Below are 18304 nucleotides of genomic sequence, written 5' to 3'. Positions count from 1 at the left end.
AAACTTGAGACCAAGTTGAAGGCTGGTTTTGTCTGCAAGACCTAACCTTCTAATTTTGGTGTTGCTGCCATATCTCCTAATTCAGCCATCCGAATTGAGTGAAACTTCCAGCAGTGCTTCTCCTTCATACAAGCACCGATCGATCCAAGTTTGGTTGAATTCCATTGGTTGGTTTGGCTTGATTTCCTAAGACTTCTAATTCTGCCTTTGTTTCTAACTTTCTTTGTGGGTTTTATTTGGGGCTAAATTAATCCTAATTTAGTCTTACATTATGTAGCCCCACGAGTCTTCTTTCATTTGGCTTTGGAATCAACTCATTCCGAGTTATATACAAAGAGTTATGTTAATTTTCCTAAACTGACACAGTTATGGAAAATCCTGAATCCGAGTTCAAGTTTATTGGAGCTTATTTCTATCACTCTCCCGATCTGAGTTCAGTAGCTTAGCTGAGCCTACATCATTTGGTATCAGAGCTTTGGAGGAGAAGAGACCATTGGCTACACAAAATGTTTCATTCAGCATGCACTACTTCTAGCAAGATTTATCGGCTCATTATCAACCTGATTGCTGTAGGAATATTATTTCGGTTGTAGTGGCTTGAAAATTGCAATTAGAGATGACAGAACTCCTTACACCTGACAAAATTACACGGGTAAAGAGAGGTGTTGAGGTAATCGTCTTAAAACAATGTTTGATTTCTTTCTCTATTTCCACAACCTGACCCTTACCTGAATCTGTAACCAGACCATGAGTTTGGAGTCAATCGCTCTTCCCTATTGGGAATGAGCTTTTTGCGGGTCCTAGGCCCTCATGCTAGGTGGCGACCCTCCCTTTCCCATCCTAAATCAAGGAAGGTGAATAGCAACCAAATGGTCAGTTGGTATCCACATACATACATAACTAGAACCACGTTCATTCTGTCGCACGTTGGGTCGCTTTTGCCCTTACACTCTCTGTTCTTAGGGTCTGATCAACGGAAACAGATAACTTATTCAGTAAACTTAATGACATATAACAAACTTGATAACAAATATAAAGAAAGGCGCAAAATTCATAGATTTAGAACTTAAGATGACCCACCCAACAATCAAAAATCTTTACAGACACTAGTAATAATACTATTGAACATTCTCAATAAGATTACCAGCTATCAATAGAGATCTTACTCAAGCTGCAATGTAAGTTGGAGTTAGGTTTTCAAGTCATAACAAGGCAACTGCCATCAATAAGATTCATGTTTTGGAAATCAGATCTGCATCAGTAGAAAACCTGAATGGAAGTTGGAATTGTGAATTAATTCAATGACGTAAATATGAGGACTACTTGTCTGTTATAATGCAGAGAATTTCGGGTCAGAAAACAGTGAAATCACATCGAAAGATTGATAGAGCAAGCAGAGATAGAAAGGTAAATAACTAGTGATTGCCAACAAGAGATCTCTGGGAGATCTTCCTGAAATGGGGCTTCTCAATCACATGAGTCAGAAACAGCAGAAGAACTCCAACCGAGAACCCTCTCTCCTTTTTGACGTAGTAGAAGGATGGGTGGGCTAGATATCGTTCTAGCACTAACGACCCTCGAATCCACAAGGTAGAAGATAAGGATGAAACGGGCAAATTCCATAGATTTCTAGATGAAGATTACAAACCCTAAAGAGACCTTGTATAATAGGTCAAAGTACAATTCGGAATTAAAAAAAATGCGCCTAAATTCAAAAATAAAAAATTGCGCCGAAACTTTGAAGCCCCGAACGGCCTAGAAAACGAAAGGTTTTTCGAGCGGATGCCTTGGCTGAACGCCATTTTACTTGTAGATCTCTGTGTGCCATTTCCGAAAAGATATTTTAATGACGAATCGGACGAGAAATGACAAAGTTACGCAGTCCGGAAGTTGGCCCTGGGATTTTAGTATTTTCTGCCAGATCGGGTCACTTTCTGTCGGTCCAGAGAATCCAGGAACTGGGCCAATACTTCCTCTACATCACTTTCAACAATTGAATGAAGGCAGTGTTTCTTGTTTTAGAAGGTCAAATGACAAAAAAAAAAAGCCCTCAAATGTGAACTGAATTAGTTATACATGGGACTTTTTATGTTTTAGCACATTTTAATAAGAAAGAGAAACAAGGCCCATTTTTCGTTTACGCTCTTGGATTTTTTAATGAGAACTCGTACCAATTGATATTTTTGTTGTTCCAGAACATTTTTTAGACCTCGAACACATTCTAAGAATTTACTTGCAAAATCATCCCTTGGCGTTGTTGTATAGAATTTACTTGCAAAATTCTGTATCTTAATTTTTCTTTTCGGCCTAAATGTGATGAGATTTTCTTGATTTCATGAGGGCATATTTGACTTGTAAGTACTTGTAGTCCTGATCAGCTTGGGTATTGTTTCTTTCGTTGCATTTGTTGGCCTGCAGCTAATCAATAAACATCATCACGAGTTCCTTAAGTGAAACATATGGTTTTAATTTAACATTTTGCCTTTGTTAACATGACTATAGCATAATTGATCTTGTTTCGTGACCCATGAATTTCATTAAAATAGTGCCAAAACGCAAAGGTGGCACTGTCAGAGGTGTTGCACTAATACATAGGATCCATTTTACAATGCCAAAACAAAGTAACACCAAAATTCAGCAACATGTCTGCTTGGTTATTGGTTTGGGCTTCCTTAACATGCCAATGACCTTAATAGAAAAGGAACCAAAGCCATTATTGCTTGCTGAGTAGACAGCTATCAGAGAGACTAAGACTGTTTAGGGTTTCACTTAGAGTAAATCCCCCTTTTGTTTTCATTGGTTGGCCATTTGATTGCAATTTGTTGGTTACTTATGCTAATATGTTAGTATAAATTTTAGAAAAATCTTAGCTTAGTGCAGAGAGTCTATGCTCTCTCTTTGTTAGGTTAACAGCATTTTTTTCCCCCTTATGTTATTTTATTATCTGTTTGCCCTATTCCAGGTCTATTCACCTCGTTTGGATTCACCTCCCCCAAGATGGGTTCATTTTGCACATGGATTGCTGCTTTTCTTATATCAGGTTTGCTTTTTATTGCCCTATTCCAATTCAATTATGAATCTCTCTCCTGCTTATGCATGATGTTTCACTTATTTAATTTCCCACTTTGTGTGCTCCTTTATTCCTATAATCATGGATTGACTTTAGGTGTAAAATTTTATCAAATTTTATCTATTGTCTTTCATAATCTCTTCTCTACGCTGTCATTATTTTATGTGATAGCTTTCCTTGTATATTTTCATTGACTAAACTTTATATTGATATTCAACTACTGTTTGTGTCGTTACCTAGTTTGAAGTTTATATAGCATTGTCTTTTTATGGTTGTTTACATATTGTAATGAACTTAGCATACTTGGTAGTGCAAGAGTATAACTTAACTTAGAAAAGCGATCATATGCTATATAATCCCTTATTAATGGTTGATTGGGGTTAAATCAAAATGTAGAATCACTGCATAGTGCTTGTATGGTTATCTGGGAGATCGACATAGTTCATTTTCCTATGTGGTTAAGGTGGTATTGTTGGAATAGATTTTCAATTTGAGTTTGATGATGTCAACCTAATTCGACCTAGGGTTCAATAACCCTGATTATGGGTCTGATGCAGAATGATCACCAAATAGGGCTTATTTCTTTAGAAATAGGCCTAGGGTTGGGTTATATCTATATTGGGTCTTTGTTTCCAAGGGTTTTTTTATGTAATAGGCCACTTTAATGAGCTTAAACTAGGGGTACTTAGTTGCATACGGGATTAGCCCAATACTTAGTTATTTTTATGTTTTTAGCTTGAATCGGTTTAGATTTGGTTGCATCCAATTGGTTCAATGGGTCTAATTTAAGTGAAGTGTTCCTATTGGTTAATAGGTTCTTTTATCCTATTGGCTAATATGGAATCTTCTTTTAATTAGTTGTTTTTAAGTTAGATTCTTTTATTTTAAGTTAGTAGGGGTAGTTAGGACATTTTAGTATTTTAAATTAGTAATTTGAATTTGATTAGATCCCTTCCACGATTTAAGTGAGGAGGAGATTAGATTGTATTAGGATTTGGCTTAGGCCTTTATTATAAATATAAGAGATCGTGGGAGGCTCCCCCACAATTGAAATTTGAATTAAAAGACTGTTTTCTGTTGCTGGCCGACTGCTGCTGTTGTTCTGCTCCTTTGAGTGTTTGCATCCTTGTGGGTACATCAAGGTGGAAGGGTGGGTGGAATCCTGCGACTCCTTACGCCGTGACGGCTTGGAGGGTCTCTCTTCGAAGGTGATTTCATCCTTCATCCCTTAACTTGCTGCCGGTGGAATCCTATATTAAGTTGAGATTTAAATTTCTGTTTTTAGTTTCCTTCCCTCCCCCATTCGATCCCTCTTGTTTTTCTTTTTGAATTTCCAAAACCCTAGATCATCTAGGCATTATCCAGCCATCATCCTACCTCTGTTTTACACCAAAATCAGAGCACAGCCTTCCCATACCATCTCCCCCACTCGACCAGACTTGCTGCCCATTCTGTCCAGCCAAACCCTAAAATCCCTCTTATCCTTTAAACCCTAAAAAACCCTAATTTTCTGCTGGGACATATTCAGCCATCAGAAAACCTTCCTATTGCAGCCGAACCTTCCCCCTAGTCTCTCTAACACTCGACCTTAATCCCTGCCCCTGAATCCTACTGTAAACCCTAGTTTTGGCTATTTTCCTAATTTTAAAAACCCGGAACCCTAACCCTAAATCTGCAGAATTTTGAAACCTAACCAAATCCAGATATTTTTATATCATAATGACCCTCTAAACTTGCAGATTAAAACCCTATAAACCCCATTCCCAAATTCCCATCCTAAACCCTAATTTTGCCCTAAAACAGCCCCTAATCAGCCCTAAACAGCAGGCTTACCCTAAGCTTGGTTCTACTTGGTTCCTAGTGGGATTAATTCCTATTCTAGGACTACATTAGGGTCGCTATAGGCCCACCCAAACAATAAAACCCAAATTATAAGGAAATAATGGCAATTTGGTAAATATGTTGAGCAGTTTAGGACTAGCAAGTGAAGAGGAGCAAGTTATGGGCTTAAATGGGAACACATATGTAAGTGGGGGATAATTCTGGAAGTTAGCAATGAGAAGGGTAATGATGAGAATGACTAAGAACTAAAGGGGCTTAGTTTTAAATTTAGGCTAGTCTTCTTCTTCCTTGGAACATCACAGTAGAACAACCAGCGGTGAGCTGGTTCTGTTTCTGGTATGATTACTCTTAAATAAGCTCCAATCAAGATGGAAAAACCATCTTCACTCTTAAACCAGTCCCCCTTTCACCCTCTTCACCCTTCAAAGAACCAGCCCCCTTATAACTACCTCGCTAGTACTACCCGTCCCCACCCTGGTCTTGGGTCCTTGGGGTCCTTGTCCCTTGGGATTTCCCCCCTGTGAGTCCCCAGACTAGTGAGGCCCCACCCCGACTACAGTCTTTGGAATCCCTTCCCACTGGTTCCCATCCCCGGGTGCCTAGTCAAACCCCCTTGCCCTTGCTTCGAGTAGGCTTCCCCTACCCCGACCTCCTTTGATTGCCTATTCCCGTAGGCGAAAGTTTCCCCCTGGGGGATTGGTGCATAGCACTCTTTAGTTCTCCATGTCCTCTGGATTTTTTTTTGGAATGTCAGGGATCTCAATTCCCTGGCTAAGCATGCTCACATTAGGTCCCTCATCAAGTCTACTCACTCTTCCTTACATGCTCTTTTTGAAACCCGAGTCCTTCAAGAGAATGCTTCTTGAGTCATTGCTTCGATTGCCCCCTCTTGGTCCTTCATTTCTAATTATGACCATTCCCCAAATGATCGCATTTGGATTCTTTGGGACCCTTCGAAAATCCATATTTCCATCTCCTTCTCCTCCCCTCAGCTCCTTCACCTTCTTCCCTCTCCCCCCAACTTCCCCCCCTTTTTTTCTCTCTTTTGTATATGGCTTTAATTGAACTATTGACCTGCTCCCTCTGTGGTCTGATCTCTCTCTTCTTAAATCTAGGACTGATTCTCTACCCTGGGGTGTGGGAGGTGACTTCAATGTAGTCAGATTTGCCCACGAGAAATTTGGTGGTTGTCCGCTTAATCTTCAATCAGTCAATACTTTTAATGACTGCCTTGAAGACCTTGGTGTCAATGACCTGAGATGGTCCGGCTCCCCCCTCACTTGGCACAATAGAAGAGCTGGCTCAGATCTAATATCTTGTAAACTTTATCGTATTCTCATTAATGAAGCTTGGCTCTCTCTTCTTTCCCCAACTCCCATGCCAACTTCCTTCTTCTCGGTATGTCTGACCAAAGCCCTTGTCACCTCCTCATCCAACCCTTCTCTTTTGGCCTCAAGCCTTTCAATTTTTTTGACATGTGGACCTCCCACTCCTAATTTCTCTCCACTGTTCGAGAGGCTTGGGATAAGCCGGTCTATTGTTTCTCCCTTCCCCTCCTTGCTTTTGCAAAAAAGCTCCGCAACTTTAAAGTGGCTCTTAGAACCTGGAACTCCTCCTCCTTTGGAAACATCACCTCCCTGGTGGCTTCTTGCCGCTCTAGTCTATCCCTTGTCCAATCTCGGGTCCAATCTGACATGCTCAACCCTCTTTTGGCTGAGGAAGAAAAACGGCTCTCTTTGGAGATCTCTTCTTGCTCCTCCCAAGAAGAGAGTTTTCTTCGCCAAAAGTCTTGTATCAAATGGCTTGAGCTTGGCGATTCCAATACAACTTACTTCCACCGATCTTTGAAAGCCCATAATAACTCTAATTCCATCCTTTTGCTTCTCAATCGAGAAGGCAACCCTCTCACTGCTTCTCGTGACATTAAAGCAGAAGCCATCTCCTTCTTTTCCTCTCTCTTTTGTCATCCACCTGTCCCCTTCCCTATCCCCCTGAACATTATCAGCAAGTTTGTCCCCTCCTACCTCTTTTGACTCTCTCCAATTTATGCCCTCTGAGGATGAAACCCTCAAAGCGGTTCTTTCTCACAAACCCAATCGGGTGCCTGGCCTTGATGGATGTAGTATGGTTTTTTCTTTGCTAGCTAGGACATCATCAAGGATGATCTTATTAAAGCTACTTATAGCTTCTTTTTCAATCCCAGCCAGCTCCCTAAAATCAACCAGTCTTTTCTCTACCTCATTCCTAAGAAAGAGGGTGCCTCCTTCTTGTCCGACTTCAGACCTATTTCCCTTTGCAACCTCCTATACAAATTAATTGCCAAAATCCTGGCTAATAGGCTTCAGTTGGTGGTCCCTTCCTTAGTTAGCCCTAACCAATCAGCTTTCATTTTCGGCAGAAGTATCACTGATAATATCCTCCTCTGTTTGGAAATTGTCAGGGGCTTTGATTGTAAATCTCACTCCCCTGTTGCTCTCATGAAAATTGACATCCATAAAGCATTTGACTCCCTGCGGTGGGACTTTATTTGTGATGTCTTGATTCAAATGTCCTTCCCCCCTTTCTTTGTCCATTAGATCCATTGTTGCATCTCCTCTCCTTTCTTCTCGGTCATCATTAATGGCTCCCCTGTTGGGTTCTTTCCTTCCAAAGTTGGAATCCGCCAAGGATGCCCTCTATGTCCTTTCCTCTTCTCCCTTGCCCTTGAGGTCCTCTCTAGGATTATCTAGTAAAAAACTGATCAACTCCTCATCTCCTCCATTCCTAAGTGTAAGGCCCTCAAGCTTACCCACCTTGCTGTTGCTGACGATCTCATGATCTTCTCTAAGGCTTCCCCTTCGTCTATTTCCTCCATCATGTCCTCTCTCCAGCTCTTTGAAAGGCTCTCAGGTCTCCGTATCAACCTTTTGAAGTCCCATATCTTTCTCTCGGCGTCTCTTTCGCTTGATGTGATTGTGCCTAGGCTCCCTTCCTGTCAAATACCTTGGTCTTCCTCTCATTCCTACAAGGCTGACTGGTCATCACTGCACCCCTGTGTTGGACCTTATCCGTAGAAGGCTCCAGCTCTGACAGGCAAACTCCTTTCATATGCGGGCAAGATTGAGTTGATTAAATCTGTTCGTCAATCCTCTTACATCTACTGGTGTGGCATCTATGGAATCTCTTTTCCGTGCCTTTCTCTGGAAAGGAAGAGAATCTTCCAAATTCCTCTACCCGATCAATTGGGCAACCATCTGTCTTCCCAAATTGGAAGGGAGTCTTGGTCTTCGTAGGATTTGTGATTATAACATTGCAGGAATCTTCAAGCTAATTTGGGAAATCTCTTCTAAGCATGATTCCATCTGGGTCAATTGGGTCTATTCCTAACTCTTCAAAAAGGACTCCATTTAGATAGCCCCTCCTCCTGCTGACCCAACTTGGGTCTGGCGCAAAATCCCCCTCTCTGGCCCTTAGCCCTCAGAGCTACGTCCTCTGTGATCGCAGATGGAACATCTACCTTCCTCTGGCTCGATCCCTGGCACCCAATTAAGAGTCCTATACACTGTATTAATTGCTTGCTCGGTATACTCTACTGGTATTCCTAACTTGCCTCGCTCTCCACCATCATATCCCACGGCTCTTGGTCCCCCTCTTCCCCTTTCCCCCCTTGCCTTACCCAAGTCTGGGCCTCGCTCCCCCCTCCCCATCACTCCCACTTAGACAAGGTCATTTGGATCCCTTGCCTTAATGGTCTCTTCAGTTCCAGCTCCTCTTGGGACTTTGTCAGGCACTATCTTCCCACTGTCCCCTGGTATAAACTCGTTTGGTTCAAAGGCCACATTCCCTGCCATAGCTTCAATGTCTGGAGATCCCTCAACCTTTGCCTCCCTACCGAATCATTTCTCCTTCACCATCACATCCAATTCTCCCCTTCCTGTACCCTTTGTTGGAATGGCATAGAGGACGTCGATCACCTATTCTTTACTTGCCCATTTACCTCCACTATTTGGAAGAAAGCCTTACTCTCCATTTGGCCCGGTAATAGGAGACCTCTTCCCTTTGCGCGGGAGTGGCTTTGGTTGGATATGCCTTTTTCAGACACTTCTATCTGCGATACTGCTGCCAAGATGGTGTTTGGGGCCACTATTTCGCGCATTTGGATGGAGCGGAATCTTCGAAGATGGACCTCCAACTCCCGTTCTATTGACAAGATTTGGAAAGCCATCTCCTTCGATGTCAGGTGTAGACTTCATATGCTCCCTCACGGTTCTATTATTGATTCCCCAAGGAATAGGCATATTGTTGTTTCCTGGGATCTAGTTGCTTCTTTTGCAGCCTTCTGGCTCCTCTTAAGGCTTGAGACTTTGTATATTCTCCCCACCCTTATTCCCTATGTATTCTTCCCCTCCGGGGTTTTGGTAATGAATTTTTATTCACCCACCAAAAAAAAAAAAAAGATGGAATAACCAGATTTAGATTGTTAATCTAGAGGTCTCATGATTTCAGCCAATAACAACCCAAATTTCCACTAGGAAAATAATATTAAATTGGGAAAAGGCTGGGCGCGCCGGCGGGGTGCCAAGCCTGTGTCTATCTCACCCCTCCCCCCCGTGAAATGACTCCCCTGCCCCTCCCAGCCCTGTGCTCACATTGGTGCACCCCACTAGCTTGCAGCAAGTGGGCGGCATGCCCAACCCTCACTATTAAATCCCTGAAATTATCCCAAACTGGAACTCAAAACATGCTCTGGTTGCAGGCCTTGTTTCTCATGGCAGGGAAGGTTTGAGCAAAGAATGATGTTATTTGAGCGTAATGACAATAAGTGAATTCCATATTGTCAAATGCTAAATCAAAAAATTGTTTTCCAGTGCCTATTTTTGTTCTAGAACATGTTCCATTCAAACACTGATGGCTGGATTGCCTGCATACTCAACTCAGCAAAGCCTTATACCGACTAATTTGGGTGAACTACGCGATACTTTTTCACCTTATAACTAACAAATTTAAGACCCATGCTATGAACTCTTGGTAAAGGTTTTTGAATTCTGATTTCCTGACTGACAAATTCACCCTCCTTTGTCTGTGGGTGGATGCTAAAAATTTGAAGGTAGTAAAAAAACTAAGGAAACTAGTGTCTATGGTCTGTGGATACTGAAATATTTTGTGGTAATTTTTGGACATGTTTCCTAATCTATTGTTAAAACCAAGGGAATTGAGGGAATTTTGTGTGGAATTTCTTACAAGAAAACATGTTGAATTGTATAGTGCATGCTTTCTTAAACGGTTAAACCTTCCAGTATATACTGTACTGTTTGTACTTGAGAAGAAAACGTCACCAAAAGCTATAGATTAGATCTACATCTAAGATATAGTATTCATTCACAACAATGTAGATATGGTTTTGCTTATTTCAAATTTTCTTTGTATATAATTTATCTATATATATTTTTTTACACTGATTGACAAGTGTCCCTATGTCAGCTGGAATAGCAAACTTTTTATATGGGAAGCATCATTTCAGTTAACTTGATCAAAATGGTACCACCTATATTCAAATATTTGCCATGTTGGTTTTTGTGGATATGTAAATATGTGACGCATATTTAGGCTAACATGTTAGAACTATGTAAAGAAGTTGAAGAGAAAAATCCATTGGGTTGCAGTAGAGACAAAACACATAAATGCTTTTCATTTTATGGGAGATGTGGTCTTAGATAGGTCTGAATTGCGGAACTGGATATGTGTAGCCTTCTGGAAGTAGTTGTGTAACTGGGGTTAGTCCTTATGAACTGAGCTTGAACCTCACTCATTGTCGTGAAATTCTTCAGCAGAGCATATCTAACTTTAAAGTGAGTGTGAAGTGTGAACCTCCACCTTTTCACTTCTTGTGCATTATAGGAGTCTTTCTGTCTTCTCCAATCCTTTTGCAACCAATGTTAGAATATTTTGCTTGGGTTTTTAGTAGACTGAGAAACTAACTGTGGCACACTTGATCAAATATTCCATACCAACATGCCAATCTCGTGTCCACCCTCTCCACAATTGAGTTCATATTCTTGAAGAACAAAGTTGGGTACACACCGGGACCTAAAATCTAAATCCTTTAGGTTTCTAGGATTTGGTGCTGAAATGCTGTTCTTCCATGCCATAATAAGCCATTAATTTTTTTGATAAATAATAAAATATCATCTACTGGTAGATAAATAATCAAATTTGTCTTCGCCAATGCCTTATGTTCTTCATTACTTTTCCAATCACCTATAGTCATATTGCTTTTGTTGCTTCTGGTTTTGGGTTTTAATTTTTATTTTGTAGGGCTGCAACTCATCTATTTCAACATCCGTATGTCTTCACTTGCATACAGCGCCTACTTATTACTCTATGTAATGAAACTGAGATAAAGGACATGATTACTCATAGTGTATCTCTTTTCTATCATAATTGATCTTGGCATATAATGACTTCCTATTTTTTTGAGTGGGGTGGGGGATGGTTGGTGGTTATTGCACATTTTGAACCCACTATGCCCATCTGCTGTGATTGGGATTTAAGTTTGACACTCTAAACTTTGTTCCTATACGATATGGGAAGAACCCAAAAAATGGACAATTTGTCCCCCTGACAAATTCGGACTGATGCGGTCATTTTGTGAATGTTTTATCTATCTTCATTTTCTTTGCAGTTCCTGCATTCCCTCATAATTGTCAAGTAGAACTGTAGAAGTTACCTTTTTTATTTTTGAGGAGCAATTTGTTATCACCGGAAATGCTTACTGCTTTTAGAACATGTATGACAGACATTTGATGCTGTTGATGGGAAACAAGCCAGGCGTACAAATTCTTCCAGTCCATTGGGAGAGTTGTTTGATCACGGTGATTCGTCTTTCTCATGCATTTTTTCCTTTATTTTCCTTACAGATGCTTTGTATTGATGAAGTATGTCCATGAATTTGCAAAATCTATCGCAGGATGTGATGCGCTTGGATGTGCGGTATGTATTCATACTTTTGGTTGACATTTTGTAACAATGCCCATTTTGTTCCTATAAAAAAATGGTTCTCTTGTTTATAAGTTGGAAGCCGTGGCTTTTGGGAGCACTGCTATGTGTGGAAGGAGCACTTTCTGGTTCTGGGTTATTGCAGCCATCCCATTTTATGGTGCAACATGGGAACAGTGAGTTATTCTGATGGTACTAATTAGATATTTTGTTTTATTACAATTTTCTTTTGCCTAGTTATAATGTATCGGCGGAATTAGAACTTGACAAGTACCATGTTTGTTACTGAAGGTTATGAATGTTTTGTATAACTGAGCTGGAGGTTGAAACTTTTTAACCTAGCAGTCAACGGTCATTGGTTTAGCCATCCTGCTTTGACACCTCAAACTGTGATCTCGTAATCTTTATCCCACGAATGAAGACCTTACCCTGTTATAAAAAATCTTAGCACACTACGAATGAAGACCTTGCCCTATTATATGGAATCTTAGCACACTGTATAGAGCCCTGTGTTTGCTATAATTCAAGAAAGGAAACCTAGGGGGTGTGGGAATAAGAAGAAGAATGACAGGAGAGAAACCGAAGGCAAAGTAAATTACGACCTTTGTGAAATGATTGATTGCTATGATTGCCATAGGTTTTCTTTCATCAGCAAACAATAGGATAGACTCTTCATCATTGTTTTGTCCATCATGGTCGAGTGATTGTTCTTGGAGTCTGTCTTATCTCATGAAGATAGGGTTCTGGTATGCTGTCTTCCTCGATGAAATCTCATTCACTTGTAGGATTTTCTGTAATGATTCTCTAGCAGATGCTCTATTCATTTGCAGTGTTTTGCGGAATTCCATGTAGGTCGATAGAATTACCAGATTATGTAAGGGTTATTTTCTTTAATTAATGCTGTATATTGGATACTTATTCCTCTTTTTTTAACGACTCAATAAAAATTTTCATTTATTTCTTGTTGAATAAAATGTCTTTTACGCAAACAAATGTCATTTATTTATTGTCATTGTTGAAGGTTAAGTTGTTGAATTTACTGACGATGATGTTATCTGTGGTGTAGCTTCTTTACCAATACACTTATTCTCCCGGTGGTAAATGGACCCACGGAGGGTCTCATGCTGATTTATATGGCCCACTTTTTTACTTCTATTGTTGGTATGTCCAGAGTTCATTGCTAATAAAGCATCTCTGTAGTTTATATTCCAGCATGTCATTTCTGCCTATTTTATAATTAATGGGCATTAAGTTTTTGCTTTTATATTCCCTCTGACACTTTATAATTCTTTCTTATTTCAGGTGCTGAATGGTGGGTCCAACAGTTCGGGAAATCCATGCCCTTCTTCAGTTGGTTACCATTTGTTTATGGTAATATTATCCTGATTTATTAAGTAGTGAAAATCTCTTTAATTTTCTTTGGGGCAAAATATATGGTGCAATCTAGGAAACCCTAACCGTAGTTGGGGAGTTTGGTTTTCAGTTCTTAGGCTGCTGATGGACAGAACATATTACATATCACTGTTAAGGTACTGATAACAGGTCAGATATCTCAATTCTCAACTGAAAATATTAATAAAACAGGTAGAAACATAGAAATCAATATGATTTGGAACGCACGAATTTGGAAGATTTTAGTAGCTTGAGACAGAGGGGTCAAAGGACCAGAAACCTTGGATTAAACCCCCCCCCCTTTGGACAGAACAACCAGTGGACAAAAGATGAAAGATTCTCTGATTTTTAGGGGTGGGAGTGCTACTGATAGAAGGGAAAACTCATAGAGAATAGGGGCTGTAATTGGTTATTAAACTGATGAGAAATCAAAGAACTACAGACAAAACTGATAATTAATGCTGACAGAAATTACGGGATCAAGCAAAGCAACATTCAGAGAAACATGAACAGAACTAACAAGCTGGAATAGGGCTGGAAGGCAGGGGATCTGCTGTTTCGTGTAAAAGATTAAAGCTGACCTGAATCTGTTGGCAAAGAAGACTGTACTAGCTGAGAGCAGAAACAAGAAGTGAGACTGGAAATTGACCCACAATTTATTTAGGAATCCACTCAACCAGTTGAGGACCCCACCTCACAAATTCACAGTGAATACATGCTGAAGAAAACTAACAGCAGCATATCATTAATCTCAAAAACATGTTATTACAGGAATTTTTTTTATAGATGAAGGATCAGCCCAAAAATCCGGTAGCCAATGAATTCCCCTGGGGGATATTTTGACTACTAATCACTATTACAGCCCATAGAGCGCCTCCGATTGATTGCCTGGCACGTCGCACCTAATGAAAGTCCACTTGGGGAGCATAGGCGTGATACTGGATCCAAATGTTGAGGTTTCAAAGGTGAATGTTAACAAAATCTTCTTACAAAATGAATAAAAGCTGGCTGTAGCTACTGCTGTTGAAAGGCTTATAGAAGGGGCTCTTAATTACAGCTGTGACCGTTTGAAATTTGAAATTTGGAATAGCTAAAACTGTGACCCGTAAAGTTTTCTAGGAGCAATCTAGCTGGACAAATCTGGTGCTGTCTGTTGATTGGCTTTCTAGAAGAGCTGTCGCCTAGGGCTTCTGATGCAGGTGCACATCCATGGTTGGACCATTTGACTCAGTTTGGGAACCCAAGGCAAGGCAGACCAGGTCCAAACCTGGTTTTATGGTTCAATGGGGCTGTCCAGGACATTTTCTATTAAGTGTAGTATTTTATAATTTAAAGTTTATTTCTTTATTGATGTTAGCTACGTAGGAATGAGAGTCCAAATTAGCTTGGAACTCTATTTTTATTCTTAGAGTTTGATTCCATTATAGTTTTAGATTGCGATTAGGAGTCTTTTATTGTTTCCTTTATATATGATTGTAATCCCCTTCGTGGGAGTAAACTTGAGAATGAAATAGTGAGCTTGTGAGGTTGTCCGTGTGGCTTTGGTTCTTCTCCTCCCCTTTCCCTGCTTGATCTTCTTCCTATCTCTCTCTTCTATTCCTTCCTGTTTCTTCTTCTTTATTTCCTGCTATCACTTTTTGCTGGTTTCTATGTCTGGTTGGTAGTAGCAGCCTGATCATCCTCGATGCAGCTCTTTCCCACCTAATATTCTGGGCGTAAATCAGTCTTCCATAGGTGATTAAAATCCCCAAATCTTGGCCCCGAAAATCACTCCTATCGTGAGAAACATAGCCTGCAAACAGGCTGATCCTAGTCCTACCACCAGGCTTGATTTCGGACCTGTCCAGTTGCTCTGTTCTTCCAACTTGATATTGGTCTTGTTTGGGAGGACCAGTAGTTAGGTCTTGCCCCTGTTATCTCAGGTCTAATGGCTCCCTAACAAAGGAGTTTTTCCCTTCGAATTAAGACTGGTTTTTGCACCTCTGGTTTGTGCTAGAGGTTGAAGACAATACCCCTCCCCCACAATTTATTTCTTTTTTTTATTTTTTATTTTTTTATTTCAATTTCCAAATGCTCCTCCTGTTCTCTTTTATCCTCTCTTATCCATCATTTTAACTTTCTTCCTAGTCTACCCCTTGTTAATAAATATAATCCCCACTTGCATCCTTTCCTATTGAGTTACCCAATAGCCCTTTCAAATTCTGTTTTATTACAAGTTTACCATTCCCCTTTGAAAACCATTGATAAATTACAGATTTCCCACTCCTTCCTTGTAACTTGGCTATTTGGCATTTGGGTGGGCCCATAGCGAATGCAACAGGGTATTTTGATCCCAGGATCGTATCAGCTTCTTACCCCCTTTCTTCCTGACAGCAACATCAAAATCTCATTGATGTGGACTTCTTCTTAGTGAATTAAATTTTCCACTCAATAAGTATTTATTTGGACTGGACTTACTGGATTTCTAAATTTACGGATATTTGTGGTTATGGGCTTTAAGAAATTGACCATTCAGTTGCACCATCATATGCTATGCCCCGGGATTTGGTCAAATTCCTAAATTAGTTACTCACTGAAGACAAAGCATTTTATGAGACTGCTCATGGCTCTAAGCAACAATCAACCATACCTATGTGGATTCCAGACAACATTCCATCTCATCAGTTGTGTGGGCTCAACATGATCATTCAGGTTATGGCCCAATTTATAAATAATTGGTTATTACGGGTCTGACACATGACATGCAAACAGAGTGTTAGTAATGTTAGACTAGATTAGGGTTAACCTAGCCCCAAATAAACCCACAAACCAAAATAGTAACAATGGGCAGAATTAGAAAGTTAGGGTTTCAAACCAAACCAGCTGTGAGAAGGCAACCAAACTTGGATCAAATGGTGCTTTTACGGAGAAGAAACACTGCTGAAAATCTCAATCAATTTTGATGGTGGAGTTGGGAGATATGGAAGCAACACCAAATTAGAAGGTTAAGACCAATAGGCCAAACCAGCCAGCAGACTGGGCTGGAATTAGGATTGAGTGGCCCTCTTGTGTATTTGATTCAACCCTCCAAAGCCCTACTGGAAGTCTGGAACAGAGCTCAAACTTCAGAGAAAGGCTGATTCAAATATTGCTGGCAACAGAGCAAAAACAGGTCTTTCACAGGGTAGTTCAATCCTTCTTCTGAAGATGGTCAACAGCAGCAGTCAAGACTTGATTGAATAATAATTCCAGGCTTCAACTGTGATCGATTGCAGTAGTTGCACTCACAAAACACAGCAAGGATGAAGCTTGGTTGGTGTAGAAGATGGAGAGAAGAAGAAAATAAGAACATACAAGGTTAAGGGGGATATGGAGATTCGACTCTATCAGCCCTAGGGTTTTGGCTCTCACCAGCCAGGCCTCTCAACCCTTCATCCACACAATAGGACAATACAACTTTGCACAGAAGGCAATTCTCATTCATCATAATCGTTGGTCGGGGGGCCTCTAAGGGCATTACATATTTATGGGCAGTTATACTTGCCTTACAAGTAAGAGAAAATTAGAAACTTGCAAGAAAAGGAAACAAGCTAAGAATAGAAACTTCTAGTAGCATTCACACCAAGGCAAACTAAGGGGCTGTGACACTGTTCACGTGAACAGTGTTTTGGCCTCTTTTTCTTCATATTTCGATCTACATCAGGGTCCCATGGCTGTCTGGCATGTTGACTAACCCTTATGGACTAAGAGATCTTGATTGATACTCTAATTTGACATCAATCAGACCATTGATGTGTTGGGACATTTTGCAAATTCTGTGTTTTTGAACACCCTTTTTTCCTTTGAATTTGACTCCTTGACAAAACTTTCCTAGATAATTATGATCTTATTGCATTCAATCTTGACCAACATTGAACCATTGGTGTTTCAAATGCATGTTGGCAATTTTTAGGGTTAAGCAGATTCTATGGCTGCATGTGGCACATTGACAAACTGTCTGCAGATTGAAAGCAGTCTTGATCAGATAATTTTTTACCTTTATTTTATTGATTCAGAAGTAATTTTGGTATTTTCCTAAGTTGTCAGACCCAAGGTTCGACTGGAAGACTGAAACTCTATATGTTTCATCTGCCCATTTCGGTGGTCAAATTGCCATATTTTGGCCCAAAACTTCAGGGAAACCTTAATTAAACATTTCTAAACATATTGGAATCTTTAGATTGGACAAAAAAACCCAAAATGGTAGTTTAGTTTCATACCCTAGGTTGGTAGTGTACACCGACCCCTTTTGTATACTTTCTTAAATATAGCTTATTCTACACATAATTTAGTATTAGAACACACAAAAGTCAATGAAAAACAACTAAAATATGGATTAGGAATGAAAAAAATAAACACATTCTTTTTGTATACTTTCTTAAATATAGCTTATTCTACACATAATTTAGTATTAGAACATACAAAAGTCAATGAAAAACAACTAAAATATGGATTAGGAATGAAAAAATAAACACATTTAATATTACACAATGGCAAAGTGTTACAACTACAATTGCACAAGTGCTATTATAAGCATAGTATTAAATCTCGTTTCGGAAGGCCATTTTGGCCAGATTGTAATTTCTGAGATACTGAAATTTCGCCGTAATATTGTATTTTTTTCTCGGAGTTTTGCTTGGCCATTTCTGGGTGTAAAATGCCGAAATGACTGAAATACCGAAACGAAATGACCGAAATAACCGAAATTTCAGCGAAACAGTGCATTTTTTAGACCGAAATATCCGAAACGAGATGACAGAAATTTCTGAAATATTACACTTTTTCATTTCGACATAGCATCTCGTTATCTGGAAATTTCGGCGAGTTTATGAACTATTATTATAAATAGTTGAGTACAAGTGCACAACCAAGGTTAAAATACCTCTGTGAAACTGTTACATCAACTCTATGTCTGTACCATATAGAGATCTGGGAAGACTCGAAACCTTTGGGTGTTCAAATGCAGCAAATCCTCGTTGTAGTAGTTTTCAACATTTTGTTCCACCA

The 18304-nt window shown here is 39.9% G+C and overlaps 1 protein-coding gene across 3 annotated transcripts in view; it reads left to right on the top strand.

The window, feature by feature from the left end:
• Nucleotides 1-18304, top strand: part of LOC122650303 (choline/ethanolaminephosphotransferase 1) — a 44394-nt gene that overhangs the window by 13539 nt on the left and 12551 nt on the right. For all 3 annotated transcript variants that reach the window (XM_043843692.1, XM_043843693.1, XM_043843691.1), the window contains exons 5-10: nt 2963-3040; nt 11688-11763; nt 11859-11881; nt 11963-12063; nt 12954-13048; nt 13190-13258. In XM_043843692.1, coding sequence (XP_043699627.1) covers nt 2963-3040; nt 11688-11763; nt 11859-11881; nt 11963-12063; nt 12954-13048; nt 13190-13258 — 442 coding nt within the window. The remainder of the gene's footprint in view (nt 1-2962; nt 3041-11687; nt 11764-11858; nt 11882-11962; nt 12064-12953; nt 13049-13189; nt 13259-18304) is intronic.

The sequence above is a fragment of the Telopea speciosissima genome, chromosome 2 (genome assembly GCF_018873765.1).
Source record: "Telopea speciosissima isolate NSW1024214 ecotype Mountain lineage chromosome 2, Tspe_v1, whole genome shotgun sequence".
Classification (NCBI taxonomy): domain Eukaryota; kingdom Viridiplantae; phylum Streptophyta; class Magnoliopsida; order Proteales; family Proteaceae; genus Telopea; species Telopea speciosissima.
This window is presented reverse-complemented; position numbering and strand designations above follow the sequence as displayed.